A 19,887-nucleotide genomic window follows, 5' to 3' on the forward strand; every position below is an offset into this window, starting at 1 on the left:
CGGCCCGATGCTGAGCCCCCGCCGCCTCCGCAGAGGTCAGCGCCTCTGGGGCCCGCGCCGCTACCGCCGCCCGCCGCAATCTCGTCGCCGGCCGGGGGGAGGAGGCTGGGGCGCCAAGACGAGGGGGCTGCTCCTGGGGTTGTTCCGTCCGTCCGGCCCGCCGCGCTGCCCGCGCCCGCTGCGCTCCGCTCCGCCCTCCGGTCCTCCCTGCGCTCGGCTCCCGGCTCCGGCCCCCTCCCTCCTCCCTCTTCCCGCCTCCCGCCGCCTCCCGGGAGAACTACGCGCCCGCGCCTGCCAGGAGACTGGGAAAGAGACGGGGTCGGGGCGCAAGCGGGTCTCTTCGGTCTTCGCTTTTGACTTTCACCCCATGATTGGGGCCAAGACCCCTCCTCAGAGACATCAGTTCCAGGTCCCGCCCCCGTTTGTTCTGACCAACCTGGGTCAACTAGTCAGCTCCTGGGACCCCCGGGTGGCCAGATGCCAGATGGATCATTCTCGAAAGTGGGGGCTCGCAGAAGGTGCCTCAGGCATGAGGCTTCTTCCAGTGCGACCAGGCCACTGCTCAGCAGGATTTCCAGCCACTAAGTTACTGGGTGAGGGGCTCTTGGCTTAATCAAACAGCCCCATAGAGGTCACCTCAAAGCCATGGCCCGGGGGGAAGGTGCAGGCAGGTAGGCTAGGGGAGGGTGGTGGTTACCTGGGTCAGCAAAGGCTGGAGGCGGCCTGGTGTGGGTGGGTGTGCAGGTCTCCTCCCAGACATTGAGAGGAGGGTCTAAGCAGTTCAGTCTTGGCTGTGTTCTGCGATGTGCGCAATGAATGCAACAGCCTGGGGAGGGGTCCCTCTGTGGAAACCTTCGCTCTGAGACAGGTCAGGGTCCGCATGGTGGAAGCCAAATTGGGTCGTGTATGTGCTCAGTCTTTCTCCATAGGGTCCCCAAGGGGTCTTCCCACAATGGGAAACTAGGAGGCAGCTCACTGAGGAAGTGAAATGACGGAGGAACTCAGCAGGACAGCCAATCCCAGCCTAGGGAGCAGATTCACAGGGGCAGAGACTGCCACTCCATTCAGGCCTGTATCCAGCTGCCATGCCCAGTGGCCCTAACTGGGGGCAGGTCAGCTTCCTATAGGAAGTGGGAGAGGGGGAGTCTTGACATGACAAAGTCTTATAGAGTCTCAAGTCAGGGCTTGAGGACTTGAGGACTCAAGGGATCAAACTGAGAACATGCTGAGACCACAAGCTCCCCACCTCCCCCACCAACCACCAGTGTAGACTCCCATGTCATCTATGCTTTGATTTTAGCAGCAGTGGCCATCACACTTCTGTTGCAGTGCCCCACCTGAGGAAGATGTGTCCCCCACTTGCTCCCTGCACAGGAAGCACCCAAAGCACCCAGCCAGCAAGGCCAAGGCCCCAGGGTTGGGACAGCAGAAATGAGCTGGTCATGTAATTACAGGACGAGTCCAGGGTCTTTGTGAGAATACACAGTCCATTGCTTTATTTGGGTTATTTGTACAGTTCAGCCAGTGAGAGGGAGACAAAGAAAGGCTCGCACAACTAAAGACACATACATGTTGGGAAAAGGTCCTATAAACCGCTTTCTTTTCTTTTTTTTTTTTGGTTAAAGGGAAAAAAAAAATCTGTGTAATCAATATCCCACTCAGGTACAAGTGGGATAGAAAAAACTTGATTGTTTTTCAATATGACATTGATGTATGTCTTCTCATTTCATATGTACAATTGATTTGGTAAGACTACCACCCACTGGCAGAATATCTAGAAGTAAAAACAAAATTGAGAAGGAACAGTATTCACAAAGGAAGCGCCGAGGTGGCGGGCTCCACGGAGCCACATCAGTGGAAGCAGACAGTGTGCAGACGCTCCCAGGCGGCGAGGGTCCAAGGGGGTCTGAGGCAGGGTCCACAGCACCATCAGTAGAAGCAGACAGTGTGCAGGAAGGCCCGGCCACTCTTCTCCTCAAACTCCTGCAGCAGCTCGTCAATCTCGTTCTCCATGTCCTCTGTGTGTTGGATCTGTAGATGGCAGAGTTGATAAACTCCCACAGCAATGCCACTGCCCTCATGGGCCTGGCATGGAGAGGAGAAGAGTGCGGTAGCACCCAGAGAGAGGCAGAGACCACTACAGCGAGTGCCTAAGCTGGCAGGGCCTCTTGGGTCCGGGCATGGCAAAGCTCACACCATGTCCGGTATCAGCTAGGATCATCCCACTCCACAGGTGAGCACAGGGAACTGGACAGTAATGGTCTGAAAGCCCACACTTGCCCACCCAAACAGAGCCATGAGGTGACCACCATAGCTGAGCCAGAGAGCGAGACTCGCAGGTTCATAACCACCTGACTCACCCCTCCGGGAGCTAGGCCTGCCTGGAGGGGCCTGCATTTGGGGCTTGGGTTTACTGGTACTCACACACTGACACAGCTCACAGATGAGGAAGGCCCCCAGGGTGGCCTCCTCGTGGTTGTCCTGGATGTCCACGTTGATGACATGCACTGGCTGGCAGGTCTCCTGCTCCCGGGAATTCAGATCTGATGGGACAGAGCCAAAAGGCTGAGGCTCAGGGGGAGGCCAGGAGGCTCACAAGTCCCCCTTGCCAGTCCTCAGTTATTCCTAGCATGGAATCACAGCACCCAAACACTAAACCAGGACCCCGGCCACCCATTCAGGGAATCAATTCATCAAGAGGGGACGTGATAGATTCATGGAGCTCTGCCGGATTCTTAACCTCACATCACTGACTGGTTCTGGGATCAGGCAAGACCCCAACCACAAGCAGAAGACAAGCCTGGCCTGGCTAGGACCCTACACCCTCAGCATGGTGCATACAGTAGTTGGTGGGCCTTTGGCTGTGGGAGGCCCGAGGCCTTCTCTTGCCCATAGGAGCTCAACAGTTGTAGAGCTGGCAGGGACCCTGGAAGTGTCCAGAGCATCAGAAGCAGTGACAGAGGAGGTCTCCCGGGTCCCAGTCCCTGCTAGAGGGATCTGCTCGTGTAGTGTACACCACAACCCCCTGCCTACCTTCCACCACTTGGTCGTAGACTCGCTCCTCACAGGTGAGGATCAAATCAAATAGGTCTTTGCAGTTCTGGAACCTTTCTGGCCGGGGCTTGATTCTCTTATTTCTGTCCAACATATGTAAGATGCCATTCTGTGTGTATCTGAATGCCAGCGTCAAGGAACTTCAGATGAAAGCTTTGGATTTCCTGTGTTTCCAACTCCAGGTCTGGTGTTCCATCCCCTGGCCTCCCCTCCCCACCAGCCCCACTTGCTGGTCATGGGGGAAAGGCTCAACTCCAGCTGATGGGGTCATTGCTGTCCCGATGGCCCAAGCCCCCGCTATCAGCAGAAGACAAGATTTCTAACACACTTGGTACCCGCCCCCCCCCCCCCCCCCAGGCTCACAGGAAGCACAGACCTGGCACCAGGTTCTCCTGGGTGTCTGTCTTGTGCTGACAGCTATGAGTCACCCCATCCCAAGGCTACCCAAAGAGCTGCTCACACATCCAGCCCCTGGCTGGACACAGTGAGCTGGTTTCCCTGAATCCAAGTCCAGGCGAGTTACAACATACACAAAACAGAAAAGGTGCTGATGACAGGACCTGAAAAAAGGCCATCGATGACACAAAACCAATCAGACAGGAAGCAGTCCAGGTGGGTACAAGGAGGAGACTAGGCCTGGCCCAAGGCCTCATGGGATCTAGTAGCTAGCAGAACACTCAAGGGTACTTACTACACACAAATGGGTTGAGTAGGGGGACCCCGAGTTCACTGAGCCCTGAGCTGGGAGAGGCCTTTAGGCAGGTCCACAATCCCTACCCAACCCCAAGGGTCATGTCAAAACTTCTGGGGTCTCCAGGGAGGGGACCTCAGAGATCAAGTCCCCACACCATGAATCCCAGCAGCCTTTAGGAGCCTACATGCGACTCATTCCAGACAGACATCTATGATCTCGTTAGCCTAAATTCAAGAAGCAGACAAGCTTATTCAGGAGTTCTAAGTGGTACACTGAATGTCTTTCCTAGGTTTTAAGTGGTCATTATTGAAATAAACTCATTTAAAGTAATTTCCTATCATTCAGACTAAAAACAACAGTAGGCACCAGGCCTTTTGAAGCAGGGAAACTAAGTGAAAAGACCTTGCAATGGTAAACGCACGTGATGCTTTTCTCAAAACCCATTCCTCTGCACACACAGAATGGACAATGTCAACTTGGGAATCACCCTGAGAAGCTCAGATCATGCGTTGTAACAATGTTACACAGCTGTGTTAGTAACAAAGATACCTGCTGTGGGAAAAGGGGGTGGGGGGCCTCATGGGGACTCCGGATTTTCTGCAAACCAAAAATTTTTTTTTGTTATGTGCTATGGAGTCGGTTCTCACTCACAGAAACCATGTATAGGGTTTCCGAGGCTGTAAATCTTCATGGGAGTAGAAAGCCTCATCTTTCTCCCTAACCTAAAACTGCTCTAAAAAGTTTATTCCAAACAAAAATGTAAAAATGACACCTGATCATCACCCACCTTGGTGCTTTTGGCTCTTGGCATTCTAGTCAGGCTCAATGGATACTCCCCACCTGGCCAGGAAGCTGTGGCCCCTGGTTGCTCCAGTGAGGCCCTGTGGTGACCAGGCCCGACTTCCAGAACACATCTAAACATTCAGAATGAGTCTGGTGGAGAAGGGACCCAAGGACAGTCCATACTGTGGTCTGATGTCAGCTGCAGAGAGGGGAGAGATGGGCAGTCTTGGGGTAACCAAGATTCTGGTCAGCCCCACACCTGCCTTTCCTAACCTCCCTTTGCCCCCACTCCCAGGTCCCCACCTCAGAGTGGGAGGCATGGTCTATTCCTGCAGGAGTGGGGGTGGGGGGAGAGCAACAGTACCATGGAGTCAGGACACGTTTCTCTACCAGGTCGGGAACAGGTTCCATGTCCTCCCAAACCTGAGCCCCTTCACTTACCCTCCGGACATTTACATAAAGGAAACAAACTTGAGATTCCCTTTAAGGGAAGCATCTAGTTTAGAGATCAAAAAGGAGGGTCATTTGCTTTAATGTTTTTACTCAGCCCGCTCAAGTCCGTTCCAACTCATGGTGACCCTGTATAGGGTTTCTGAGGAGCAGTTGCTGGGTTTGAGCTGCCAACCTTGAGGTTAGCAGTCCAGTGCTGATCCCACAGCACCACACTAGGACTCCACTGCTGTAACAGGGCAGTAGTCATGGCCCTTTCAGGAGCCCTGGTGGTAGCACTGCGAATGGAAAGGTTGGTGGTAAACCCACCAGTTGCTCCCAGAAGAAAGATGAGGGCACCTGTTTCTGTAAAGATTTTCAGCCTCGAAAATCCATGGAACTGTTCTACGGTCCTGCAAAGTCACTATGAGTTGAAATCGGCCCGACAGCAGGGGGTTGGGTTAGTGGCCATTTCACATTGTTTTCTGGCAAATCCCTAGAGATGTAGGGTGTCGCCTGAGCACCAGGGACAAGTTCTAAAAGCCCCACAGGACGCTGTGCTGGAGCCCAGTGTCAGTGCACACTTAGGAATGCAGTTGCAAACTAATCTTAAAACTCTACTTCATATCATGGGGCCAGGACCATATCTAGATGCCCCTAGAGACCACATGAAGCAGTGAGGACAGGCCCAAAGGAAGAATCACCCTATGGCTACAAGTACTGCACAAGAGTAGGGCTGCTGAGGACAGGGTCCAGTAGAGGTCACCGAGGGGTTCCAGGCACGTGAGTAAAGCCACACTCCCCTGTTGCAACAGGGGCGGTGTTTGTTTCGTTGGACGCCATGCCCATCCCAACACATGGCCAGAGGGGAGTGCAGGATCTGCCGCCGATGGCCCCATACTGCATGGAAGGTGGGTGTAAGAAGGGGATTTCTCAGTACTGAGACCCAACAGTGCTATCCAAGTGGACCAAGTGTCCAATGGGGATTGCTCGCTCACTCCTGGATGTCAGTGATGAGCCAGGGATAGAGAATAGAAGTGACTGAGCCCAAGCACCGGCCTGCCTGAGGATTAGGAGGTAGGGAGCAGGGGCTGAGAGGAATGAGAGGTGGAAGCAGGGTTGTGGTTGATTCTTAGAGCTGGTGCCCACCACAGGCATTCCCAGGGTCTCAGTGGACCACATGAGGATGAAGTAATTCTCAAAGCATCTATCAGGAAGGAAGATGGCAGGAGGTGGAGACTGAAGCCAAACCCAGAGAGAGGTTAGACCAAGGGTACACCCCCCTCAGTCCCCCATTCATGCTGTATCACCAAGAAATAAAAAATGCTTACAACCTGTCGGTGCAGAAGGGGCACCCCAGACTTCTTCAACCCCTCCTGGATGCCACAAACTGCCCTCAGGGAACGTCATCAGGCACTCTGGCAGGGGCTTCCTTCAGGTCTAACTATCCTGGGCTGAGTCATCATCAATTGACACCCTTCACCCCAGCTCCCAGGGCTAAGCTTAGCACCCATGCAACAAAACAGAGGTCACCAGGCACGCCCCTGGGGCTCTGGGAAGCCAGCGAAGGGTGAGAACATCCAAAATGAAATCGACTGAGCTTCACATAAACCTCCAAGGAAGCGCTGAGTTGGGGTACTGAGAGCACATCTCCCTAAAGTCGAGACACAACTCGAGCTGAGTGGTGGGTAGGGTACGTGCAGGGCTGCTGGCCCCAGGAGCCTATAGGATCCCCACCCCCATGGGCTGCCCCCTGGGTTCCTCTCCTAGCAATTGTGGGAGTCAGAATACACTACTGGTTGGTTCCTTGCCCACTGCTGGGCCGGGAGCTAAGCTGGAGGCCGGGATCACCACCTACCCTGAAGCCCCCACTGTGCAGCTGAATACCAGGACCTGGAGGTCAGAGCAAGGGCCTCTGTGTCACTTAACTGGGGTTTTAAACTTAGCCCAGTGGTTTCGTTAAAGTCTTGTCTGACCAAAAGCTAATGGCTGCTGGAAATCAGGCCTTCAGAGGGAGGCGTCCCCAGGCCAGCTTCATCCTATGTTTGCTGAGGGGCTGCCATCAACACTGAGATGTACAAAGGCCACAGCTGCACCCTGCTACAAAGCACTGAAATCCTGCCAGACCTGTGGTGTCTGCAGGCACCAGGCCAGGCCATGGTGGGTTCAAAGGTACCACTGGCACACAGCCTGCCTCCAGCCAGGGGCTCCCCCTCAGTGAGGGCCAAGCTGACCGTGAGCGGAGGCTGCCAGGCAGCCACCACAGCCCAAGCTTGATTCGGCTCACCTTTATGAAACCCCCATCATCCAATACAACCTCCAACTGCAAGTTTGAACAAATCAAATCATAAGACATAAAGCAAGAACTCTTCAGTTGGGAAAAGAGCTTTAAGGATGGATTTCTGTGACTTCAACAGGCTCAGGGGCCAGTGCCAGCCACAGGGCCCTACTGTGTCCTCACAAGCCACTGTCACTAGCCCAGGATGCACCCTGGCGGTCACACATCAGGCCAGGCTTTGGAGCTCCATCACACTCAGGTAAGCACACTTCAGTGTCTGTGCTGCCCACACCCTTCCGAAGGTCCAGGTCAGAGGATGAGGTCCAGTGAGGATCCGCTCATGCTTCCCACCCCAAGGCAGGTCACACCTTCACAGCCCTGTCCTCTTGTGCTGGCCCTAGACTCCCTCCCATCCCAGGGTGCCTGATGGCAGAACCTGGGCACAAGGCAGAAAGGAACAGGTGGCCCCAGCAGCAAGGAACCTCACTGTGCTGGTGACACTGGATAGCTAAGCACAGACTGCCTACCCCTCAGCCTCACCCCACCCCCATCACCCTCCAGTGGATCGTCACGAGTCCTCATGGGGACACTTCCATTGCCCTCCCTGCTCTTGTTGAAGGGTGGTTTCCACCCACTGAGGTCTGGGGGACAGACCAGTAAGACTGGATGGTGCTCTGGGCCCCTGGCAGGCACAGTAACAAAGGCTCTAAACGCTCCAACCAGTTATGTCTCGCAGTGTGAGACGGACACAACCCCTCCTTCACGTATAATCTGCTGGGACAACATTATGGTTTAAATGTCAACACCACTGGCCTTGAAAAAGCAAAATAAAACAAAAAATGCCTCCCTGACTCAACCAGAAGCACTGGGAGGTTCAGCCCACCTGGGAGGGGCATGTTGTGGGGCTCCCCTAGACTGTGATGGTCCTCAAGTGCTGCCGTGTGGGGCTCGTGTATTATGCGGGGTGTCTGGGTGTTGTGGGGATCCTTGCATGTTATATGTGAGTCCCTTGTGCCCCTATGGGACCAGGCCTCACAAAGCTACCACACCAGGAAGAGAACAAGCTCCGTTGGAGACCTCAGATGGAAATTCCATGTGAATTACACGCTGACCTTAAAGAAACACAAGCGTGAAAAGGCACAACAGCATCACCGGGACAGATGACACCAAAGCTGTTAATTCAAAAAACGAGGTTGCAAAAAAGTGTCAACATCATCTCATTTTTCAGGAAGAGGCTTTCTGCTCCTGCAAACCCCAACAGCCTCAGAAACACTATACGGGGTCACAGAACCAACTTGACGTGGGCACTTTAAATTATTACTTCTATGAAAAACAGAAACGTCAAGCACATTCACCTCCAGTGCATGCTCCACCCGGCCTTGAAGTACACCAGTCACCGTAGATCTTGCTGATGCTACAAAGTGCCTCCTTGTAGCCCACCCCGTCATATAGCACTGGGAACCAAGCAGGGCAAAGAGAGAAGACAACATTAACCAAAGCAGGTGCTATTGATAAGGTCTCTCAAAAGAGCAAAGTAACAGCCACCTGGCTTAAATTAGACTCAAGCTACCAAATAGAACTGCAAAGGACAAAACACACACTTGCTCTCTAACTTGCTATAGTCAGTGCATGCTCCCATGCTGAGCTCCTGCCTGCACACCCTCAGCCCCCAACCAAGCCTTATCCTCCCAGGGACCTCTGCCACTCCGCCCACTCTCTAGAGATGCTTAAAGCCCAGCTGCAAGAGGCGTGCAGTGCTATCTGACCCACAGCCGTCTGTGTGGCACTGATAGCCCAACTCAAAGACTTGCTACAAAACAGAACGCTAACGTCCTCTAAACTCATTTCAGGAAACACTTCATTCAAAGGATCCCAGAGCAGAGGAGCTCACCTGACTTGACTAATTTCCTGATAGTTCAAGATGCAGGAGGAAAGCAGAATTCAGTCTAACCTGGTGTTTTGTAAAGTGTGTCCCATGTGACAGCTGCTTTTGGAAAGTGCTCAGTTCCTGGTGTGATGGCAGACATACGTATGGAAGCAGTGGCTTTGAGAAATCCTGAGGGGCTCTCAGAGGCCCTGGGGGCCCCCAGAGGATGTCCTTGCACATGGACTCTATGGATACCTGTTAAAAAGTCAGCAGCAACGCTTGGGTGGGGGTGGGGTGGAATGCCAAGGTTAATTAGCATAACATAGTTCACAATGACAATGTTCTAAATCCTATTTTGGTGAGTAGCAACTGGAATTTTAAAAACTCATGTAAGTGGTTTTTCACTTCTACTATTGGAGTCCTGGTGTGGTGCTGTGAGTTAATGTGCGGGTCTGCAAAGTCGCTTTGAACCACAAGGTCAGCAGTTCAAGCTCACCAGCCACACCTTGGAAACCCTATACAGGGTCGCTATGGGTTGGAACCAACTCATTGGCACTTAACAATAAGACTACTATTGGTCTCTCTTGTCCAGAGTAAAGAATGAAGAAAATGAAAGATGAGGGGAACCAATTATCCAACGGACTAATGGACACCTGACCATCAGCCTTCACGACCCTGAGATCAGAACTAGATGGTGCCCAGCTACCAACTGCTCTGAAAGGGATCACAATTAGGTGGTCTTGGAAAAAGTGGAAGAAAAATGTGGAGTAAAAAAATCATGTTATAAAAAATAAAATAGAATACTAGGCTTAGGACAAGAGACTAATGACTCTTAGCCACCGTTCAGGTCTGGAAATGAACTCAGCCCTATGGCTCAATGTTCAGCCAACCAACAGACAGGCCTATAAGAGGAACCCCACCACTAGGGAGCGTAATAGCAGTCCTCAGAATATTCAACCAGGACAGAGTTCAGAAGGGTGAGGAGAGGAAGAGGAGGAAGGGAAACAGGAAACAGAAGTGAGATGAGGAGTTACATTATTGTGAAGTGCCTTCCAGTTAGTTTCCAAGGAGCGGCCGGTGGGTCCAAACTGTCAACCTTATGATTAGCAGTCCAATGCTTATAGTGACACAGCAAAACTCCATGCAGTCAATGATAGGAAACAAGAGGATGAATGAAAAACTGATCTGTTCTGTAAACCTTCACTCCAAAGTCACCAGCAAGAACCATGCTCTTCTCCATGGGTTCTCCTCAGACATACACTGCGCCCCCAACTCATATAAAAACAAAATGCAGACCACAGCTTTGAAAGCAGCTTTGGTGGTCATTGAGCCACTGTTGCTTCTAAGAAAGCAACATGCTGGTGGGGACATGGCAGGATACCTGTCCCTCAAGACAGCTCCTGATCAAGCATCCAAAGGTCACTGTTATCAAGGAACAAGCAAATCTGCTCCTTAGGTAGAGACCTGACCGAGTCTCAGCTCCATGAAGTGTCTGCAGGAAGACAGTCCACTGGGACTGGAAAGTCTTCCTGATGTTGTGGGTGTCTACTGGAGCACTTACAGAAAAGACACTGTGCAGCGTGGCACTGTGGGTTAATCTGCTGGACTGCAAAGTCGGTTTGAACTGAGAGTCAGCGGTTCAAGCTCACCAGGCGCTTCTCAGAAATCCTATACAGGGTCACTATGGGTTGGAATCCACTAGATGGTACTTAACAACAACATTGTCTTACAGCACCTGACTACAGCATATGGTGTGCTTTATATACACTGTATGTCTATTGTAGCCCTGGACTGTGTTGATAAATTACACATTAGATATTATAGCACCTCACTCTATGGAGGCAAAGGTCCCAGGATGCTCCAGGGCTAGAGCCAGTGTAGTTCAAAGCCAGTATAGTTCAAAGTTCAAGGAGTCACTGCTGGAAAGAACTCTGCTCTGCTGAACGATCTCTATTCTGCATGGAGAGCCAGAACAGAAGTTTCTACCAGGGAAGAACTTTATGTTCCATTAACTGTCTTTTAATTTGCCTGAATATTAAACCAAAGCAAACGGATTATAAGATAGTTTTCACAAATACACCAGTATCAAATTATGTTGCTCAATTAACAAGATCTAGATTTTTAAGTAAAAATGGTAGATTACTATCTGTCTAACTAGGGAAAACCCGAGCAGCAATACCACACTATAGTTATTTACATTTGAGAGAAATGTGGCTAAAAGTCCTAAATTTAAAACAAATATTGGTTGGGAAACTAAGAGAAAATAAGAGAGGAAAAATATCTTTAGTCTTTGTGTTTTGAAATAGATATACTGCCTCCCGCTGGCTGCTTTAGGTTAGCATCATAATTAGGAATTTTCAAAATAAAACCAAATTAAGTAATTTTTACTTGGAGTATTTTATGCTTGCTTGGAGCATTTTAATAAAAGTTCTGGGTTGTTTCCCTTTCCTTTCTGAGCAAAAGTAAAATTATGATTTAGTCTGCAACACCAAATTATTTCTACAGAAATGTCTCAAAAGGAGATCAAATCCCAAACATTTTATGAAGAAAACCGAGTCCCTAGTCAGAGCACACTGATTTGGAGAAATAAGGTACGCATGGAAAGCTGACTAAGTCTGCAAAGCTGACCCAGCAAAATGTAGCAAATTAGCCTGTTATGAAGTGAATGTAAGAATCCTAGCATATCAGACCTAATGTCTACCATTAAAGTAAGGAGTTCCGTGGGCTGAGAATGTTCTGGAACTCTGGCTCTTCCCCATGCAGGGGCTTGAGGCCTGGGTCAGTGTGCCTGTGCTACTGGTTTCAGTACCCCAGCTCTGGGTTATCTTGTGCCAAACACTTTGGGTTGAGGTAAAAAAAAGAATGGACTGCCCCCTCTGTTCTATTTAGTGATTTATAGAAAAACACATTGTTTTTCCATGAAGCTGACATAAAATGCATACCTCTGTCTGAAGCAGGGGTGGGGAACATTCAACCCGTGGGTCATATAAGGCCTGGGGAATCATTTGGTCTGGCCCTGCCAAGGCAACCACAGATCCAGCAGTCACATTAGGGGTGAGTTAATTAAATGTTTGACTACAGAGGGCTAATTTTTATGTTGATCATTTTGTATGGTCTGGAATAATGTTATAAAGTTTTGGCAGAAAAAAGCTTCCCACCCCTTGTCTAAAGGATGGCACTGGGGCTGTGAGTCTCATGACAATGCAGTTTTTACAAAGAACTTAACTGTCAGGTACTCATCATCCAAAGAGGCTGTCCTCCCTGGGGAGGGCTCTGCAGGGCAACACCTGGGGACTGTGCAGCTCCCAGCTGAGGCCACAGGACACTAAGAGTGAGTAGTTGTGTCTACAAACCTCAACCCCTGGTGATCCCCTATGCGTCAGAGTAGAACTGGGCTCCAGCACAGGGGTTTCAGTGGCTGGTTTTCAGGAGATCGCCAGGCCCCGTCTGTCTTCCATGGTAGGAATCTAGCTTGAGGCTTTAAACCATTCCCAGAAACAAGCACAGTAGAGAAGTAAAATCTAAGAGTGGGACTCACCATCAACAAGGAAACCAGGCTGAGGAAGTAAGGCGAACCAATGGAAAGAGTGATGGATGCTATTTCCCTGGAAATCTATCACCCCTGGCTCCTCACCTGTCCTGAGTTACTACTGTTTTCAGCACAAATTTTGCAGGGCTGCATAAAGGATGGCTTACAGCAATAGGCAGTAACGTTTCTCCTTACGAGACTTTGAGTTCTATTTACTCTGGCTACTTGGAAGTCTGGAGTGTCCCCAATAGCAAAGGGCAGCAGAGGAAAGTGGCTAAAGCCAGAGAACGGCATTCAGCAAAACCCCACCCACCCTCCAGTTAAAGGCCAACAAGGGAGCCCTGAGTCACATGCCTACTGGAGGTTGCTCTGGACTCACAGAACTGTACACATCTGCTACTCCTCAGCTATCCACCAAGACTCAGAAACCCCAGCTCAGCCTAGGGCAATTGGTCAGGACCTTCCCAAAGTCAGCTGGAGGAGAGGGGCCCTTCCCAAGTACGCACACCCCTGAGGCCTTGTTTAGAGGGAGGTGAGGTCATAAAACACCCTGTGATGTCTCCAAAACCTCGCAAAGAAAGAGGACAGCAGCCCAGGGTGGTGCTGATACACAAGACATGCGTGGCAGAGGCACGTTTCTGTTGGACACAGTCAGACCAGGGCCAGACCTGGGGATGTGAGGCTTGGGGTGGGATTCCCAGCCCACAGGGTGCCTCTCTGAAGCTGCACATGAAGACAGGTGCCTGAGGGCTGTGGCCTCATGACGGGACTGGCATGCCCCAGCACAGAGCCCTGAAGATGCAGGAGTGTCACTATGTGTCAAATACCGAAGGGCTGTGTTTAGAGCCATCAGACACTATGCATGAGGCAAAGACCTCTGTCTGTTGGCTGCTCTACCAAGGCTCTGGGACTCACCCTCCGGGCCCTCTTCTACCTCACATCCCACTCACTAACAAGACCCCCTTCCCTGCCACTCCCTGGCTGTCCACCTCTGCCCTCTGAAACCGCTCTTGTGTATAGGACCTAATATCAGGATCAAGTCAGCAGAAGGTTCCCTGCCCCTGTAAGGACAGTTCTGCTCTTTTCTGCCAGGGCCCACACACCTGGCCCATCCAATTCCTTCCACAAAGGAAAGGGCCTACAGACCCTTCCCTGACTGCCCAGCTCCAGGTGCTTCTGGGCCATCCTATGTGAGCTGGAACAGCCCCCCTTTTAGCACCAGCTCAGCCTTGTTCTGAGCTCGTTTAAACCGCCCCGGAGCTCCTAGATGACCCTGCTCTCTGATGTCGTATCTGTGGACACTGACCTTCTGAATTTGACACTGTGACACTATTGCATAGGTGAGGACACCGGAGAACCGCCCCCACACACACCTGAGGGGACATCTAAGACACAAGCAGCGCCTGGCCTGTGATGAACACAAGGTACCCAGGGACAAGGTAGATGTGATCGGTCCTTAAGGCCTCCACCAAGCATTGACAAGGCTGAGATGTGCCGCCAGGGGCTTCATGTGCCCCCCCCCACACACACCGGACAAGGCTGTAGTGCCACAGTGCGAGGACCGCCTTGCTTGGTAGCCTGAGCTAAGCAGGAAGAGGTCAGGGCTACAGGAGAGCCAGTGGCAAGGTGGGGTGGGGTGCAATAGCATCAGTCTTAGAACCTCCCGGGGTATGGGTGTTAACACCTAAGCCTCTACTGACGTGGGCTTACTGTCTTAGAAACCAATGCTGAGTTGAGGGGGTGTCTACAGCCGGGAGCAAAGACCACACACATGTGCACACATGCAGTCCTGCTATCAGAGGTAACGGCACCCACAAATTCCCTTGAACACTATCAGAGACTCCTGAAAGGCAACTGGCATCTTAGTATCATTATGCCAACAGTTTTAAGCTCCCGGATCTCCTGAAAGGGTCTGGGAGGACCCTCAGGAGTCCTAACTCATTGTGCCCTGAGCCCACACCAAAAAAAAAAGCTTGTGGGCTATGAGCTCAAGGTCAGGATACTAAGAAAAAGACCTATCTGGACAAGTGGCAAATTGTGTGAACTAGAGCAAAGTGACCGGTGCATAAAACAGACTCGAAGACCCAAGGGAAGCCCCCATGCTGGCTCTGAGCATCTAGGCATGGCATTGGGTCTCATTTCCCAAAGGCAGAAAGCAATGCGCGTACCAGAGCTGACCTGGGCTGGGGCAGTCATAGGCTGTTGAGTAGATGGGCCAGCACCAAGGCTGTCTCCTGAACTGATGCCCCAGCCGCCAAGGCCACTCCACCAGCTCAGTGCCTTCCAGTACTCACCCCTAAAACTCCACATCTGATAGGTCTGTCCCCACTTTCGACATGGGGTCAGATGAACTGAGCCGGCAGACATTCTACACATGGTCATTACTACTCTATCAAAAGTTGTTTTCTAAATTCCTGAAGTTTAAGTACAAGCCAAAGTAGACCAGTATTTCACAGGCTACTGTGTAGGTACAGGAGAGAGAGCACACAGCGAGAGGTGGGTGAAATGCACAGCCGCTTCAGGATGCTGGCTCAGAGAGTGACGACTGTGTGGAGTGACAGAAAGTGAGTCAGTGCCCATTCTGTCCAGGACAGAGGCCAGAGGCCAAGGATGGAGATTTACCAATCCTAAAAACATTTTTCCCCCCTTTAACCTCAAGGAATTGCACAGGGAAGATATGAGGATGTGTGTAAATTAATTCAAACCCTAAAAAGAGGACGAATGAAGATGGAAATGAATAAATAGATATTTATTCATTTTAAAATGCAGTTAAATAGTGCCTTTCTAACACAAGTGATTTTCTAATTCACAAAGCAGCAGCAGTATTTGCTGTGAGGTTTTAAATGAGTATCTATCTATCCTAAATTTACAAATGGATACTCTTGGCCTATGACTCTGTCTTCCTTCACTATTCTACTTATTTACATTTAGAATCAAAAACTACTTCTCTCTTCTTCAAAGCTCAGTTCAGCTTTCCTCACTGCAGCCTCCTCTCCATCAAAAAGAAAAAGGCCCTGGAAGGGTGTTCACCCATAGGAACTGGCTTGGTGCTAAAAAAAAAATAAAAAAAGACATTCCCCCACCCCCCCCCAAAACCCTCATCCATTAGAATTGGCTGTTAAAACCCACCAAGCAAAACATTTAAGTGCAAGGCTGTATTCAAGATGAATCTAAAGCAAAGGAAAGAAGGAAAAAATTCATGGTCAAGAAAGAGAAGGGGCAGAGTTCAGTACATGCTATGACATGAAAGAACCTTGAAAACATTCTGCCAAGAATGTTCACCTGCTAAGAATGTTTATAATAATTTGTCAAGAAGTCAGGCACCAAAAGCTACATGTTGTCGGATTCCTTTTCTATGAAAGGGCCAACACAGGCACACCCACAGACAAGTAGTAGAGAAGGGGACCCCTGGGGTTGGGAGGGTTGAGGGGAAGTGGGGAAGAGATGTTTTCTTTTTGGGAAAAAAATGTTCTAATATTTATTGTGATGATGGTTGTAACCACTTTGTAAATACACTACAAATCACTGAACTCTACAGTTTGAATGAGTGAATTATATCCTAATGCACTGTAGGCTAAATTGGTTTGAAACACAAGGTCGGCGGTTCAAGCTCACCAGCCACTCCTCAGAAAACTCTATACAGGGTCGCTATGGGTTGGAACTGACTCAACAGCACTTAACAACAAAGTTATCAAGGAGCCCTGTTGGTGCAGTGGTTAAGTGCTCAGCTGATAACCAATAGGTCTGTGGTTTGAACCCACCAGCTTATCCAAGGGAGAAAAGATGCAGTGGTTTCCCTCCATAGTTTGTTGTTTAAGTGCCGTGGAGTTGGTTCCAATGCATAGCAACCCCGTATATGGTTTCTGAGGAGTGGCTGTTTGAGTCTGAACCACCAACTTTGCAGTTCAAAACCACCTTGTAGTCCAGGGTTAATTTTACAGCACCTCACCAGGGCCCCTCCATAAAGACTGCAGCCTTGGAAACCCTATGGGACATGGCTGCTGTGTCCTATAGAATCTGTGTCAGATTTGTCTCAACAGCACCTAACAACAAAGTTGTCATCAAAAACAGTGCCCTCATGGAACAAAGCACACCACCTATCTGTGGAGTATCATGGAATTTCCATTTCACACCCCTGGTCCGTGTGTACATTACACTAATAGATGAGTTCCATAAGGGAAATTGAAACCTAACATTACTCATCAACCAAGGTTAGGGCGAACAAACAACTAGCTCAGTTTTAGTTAAACAAGGGGTCATCCTGACCCCATAACCCCAGCATCGCTGCCCTGCAGCAGGGTCACAGTTAAGAAAGGGGTTAAGGGCATCTCTCAAATTCTTCAGAGCAGACTTTTGCTCTTGGAGAAAAAAAAAACAAAATCAAAATCCAATAATGGCCAAAGATTTAGAACAAAGTATTTCAATATTACTGATGGGACTATTGGCCACAATTTATTGAGAGTGCAATGAACGAAGGTCCAGGGTCTAACCTCTTAATTCTTAGGAATGGCGTGAGGTGGGGACTTGGGTCCTTGTGTCATGGGAGGGGACAAGTCCCTTGCCATACAAAGAATACAGAGCCTGAGCAGCCACACTCCCCCACCCCGACGACAAGAGCACGTGCTAACACAAAACACACATGCACACACCCAGCACACACGTGCATATGCACACCAAAGTAGTCATGTGCACATCAAGCACACAGACAAACACTTAGCAGGGAGACCACCTACCTCTACGAAGTCATCCTATATAGGACATTCTGAATTCTGACAAGCTGACCCCTGATCCTTCTTTCAGTATTCAGGACATGCAGGCCACTACACCTACTCCAAGCCCAGTGGGTTTGACTCCCAAAGCGAGACGGTCTTTTTTAAAGACCCGTGTAAAGTGCTGCCCTTCCTCAGCAACCAGGTCACTGTTAGTACCAAAGTGGATGAGCCTTGTTTACAAGTCTGATCATCTGTGCTTTTACTTGCTGTCTCCATTTCACCCGTCTCATCAGGTCCAGGTTTACACACTGAGTGGAGCTAACCTAACTGCAGGACAGTCTTGCAGAGCACACCAGGATCTCAGCTAAACCATGCAAATCTGAGGCTGAGTGAGACCATGGAAGAACCCAGCCCAGCATGAGATTCTCGGGAAGGGCCTTTGTCATCAAGCTTCTAGAGCAAAGCAAGAGGAAGGGCAGTTCACTCATAGGTACACACAAGAATGGCCTTCCAGAGAGCTGCTTCCTGGTAACCCAGAGCATTACCAGGTGGTTCACCCAAGATGCTGGGCCTCACAGGATGCAATCCGCTCACTGAGGGATATGTCCTAAATGCTTCTAAAATTCCCCCTGTGGGAACCATGGCACTCCCTCTGCTTCTAGAGCCCTATCTGGCCTTGGACTCTACTCACTGCTACCTCCCAGGGTTCCTCACTCTACAACTCCAGCCACAGGGATGACAGGAAGTGAGATGTCGCTGTCGCTGTCCCTGTCGCAGCAGTCCCCCAACATCCACCCTCCAACGGTGGTGGTAAGCATAGAAGGCACAAGAGGCCAGAGATGCAGGATCTGGGTTCACCATTTAGAAGGGCCCCAAGGTCACACTGGCTACCTAAATAATCTACAGATGTACAGAGAATACATTTAGTTTATTGAACACGGCAAGAATGCCAACATGAAGAAGATATTGACTGCGGTTACATTCCCACACGCATGGGCCCCAGTGAGAACTATCACGCTCCACAATGAGGGGGGCCCAGGATTTTAGGGTGAGTGTGGAGGGGACCATGAGGTGCCCTGGCCAGACAACGGGGCACCTGTCATACCACGAGACACTTAGTGTCACATTCGTAAAAACATAGTTTAAAATACCTTTTCTTCTCACATCCATCTTAAGCAGCAGATGCGGTCTGTTTGAACTCTCCCTGGAATGCAGTCAAGTTACAAGGTGCTAACACACTGGTAGGTAGTAAATGGGCCCTCGTTACCTGATCCCTCTAAACACAGAACCAGGGACACATGTGAAGCAGCTCCAGCGCCATGTGCAGGCACACAGGCACACACAGGCGTGCACACGCTCACAGAGGACAGAGCAGCCCTGCACTGTGGCGGTACATGGCATCTGTGGCTCCCGCCCTCCTCCTCCTCCTCCTCCTCTCAGCCCCCATCCCCAGTTCTGTCAGACCCTCTGCGTGACTGACAGCACCAGCAGGGTCTTCACTTGTCTTGTGCCCTGGGATGTTCTCTGCCCAGATGGCTCGAGTCCTGGGACCATCCAGTGAGCACCGGGAAGAGAAAAGTGGTTTTGAGGATTATGTAAATCTCTCTCAAAAAAAGAAAAAAGAAAAGGAAAAGAAGAGGAACAGAGGGAGTGAAGTGTTGCATCACCGCATACACCATGACTCAGCAAATGAGAGAAGTAGTGCTTCCACCTCCTCCTGCTTCTCCAAGGACGCCTGCCTACAACTAACTCCAGGTTGAGGCATACGCAGCACAGGACACCTCCAGAGATGACCATGGGGCTTAAAGGGCCATCCTCGGGGATACAGTTCTTTGTCTTTCCTAAGAAGATCATTGTACATCTGATCGTATGTGGTTTTGAAATCGTAGACATTCGGCTTGTCTGGGGCTGGTCCTGGGAGCTTCACATGGGTCCCTGTCCCGAAGGATCGCACACTGAATCCTCGTTTGCTGAAAGACAAAAACAAAGACCAAAAAGTCACAATTTGAGTAAATGAAATGCAAAGTTCCAAACTTAGGGCATATAAAATGGAAAAAGAGCCAATGGAATAAACTTATTTGATATTATTGTTGTTGTTAAGTGCTGTTCAGTCAGTTCTGACTCATAGTGACCCTATGCAGGGTTTTCTGAGGAGCAGCTAGTGAGTTTGAACTGCCAACCTTACAATTCAAACTAACTTTGTGGTCTAGTGTTTATCATACAGCGCCACACCAGAAGAATGCTGATATTAGAGAAAATGTTTTTACTTTATTCAAAATTAAGAATTCTGTTCAGCTGGGGGAAATCCATCTACATGGAAGATGAAGGATCTGTCATCACAGGTTGTCTGAAATGGCAGCCCTGACAGATAGCATTAGAGCGCTGCATCCAGAACATTTCATCTAGGAAACGGGGGTGAGCTAGCTTTACTATATTTCACTAGATTTATATTTTCAAATTCCTAAGAAGATTGTGTAGTGTAGAGAGCTTGTTCAAGCACCCATTCTGAAGCTTGCCATCCCTTACCATAGGCAATCCCAG

General features: G+C 50.1%; 1 protein-coding gene across 1 annotated transcript in view; it reads right to left on the reverse strand.

Annotated features, from left to right (window-relative positions):
• Positions 1-1,929: 1,929 nt before the first annotated feature.
• SSU72 (SSU72 RNA polymerase II CTD phosphatase homolog (S. cerevisiae)) overlaps positions 1,930-19,887 on the reverse strand; it is a 34,219-nt gene continuing 16,261 nt past the window's right edge. Inside the window, exons 2-5 of the mRNA XM_006871714.1 lie at positions 19,173-19,316; positions 3,034-3,173; positions 2,425-2,543; positions 1,930-2,031 (exon numbers count right to left, since the gene is read on the reverse strand). Coding sequence (XP_006871776.1) covers positions 1,930-2,031; positions 2,425-2,543; positions 3,034-3,173; positions 19,173-19,316 — 505 coding nt within the window. The remainder of the gene's footprint in view (positions 2,032-2,424; positions 2,544-3,033; positions 3,174-19,172; positions 19,317-19,887) is intronic.

Source organism: Chrysochloris asiatica, unplaced genomic scaffold (assembly GCF_000296735.1).
Source record: "Chrysochloris asiatica unplaced genomic scaffold, ChrAsi1.0 scaffold00173, whole genome shotgun sequence".
NCBI lineage: Eukaryota > Metazoa > Chordata > Mammalia > Afrosoricida > Chrysochloridae > Chrysochloris > Chrysochloris asiatica.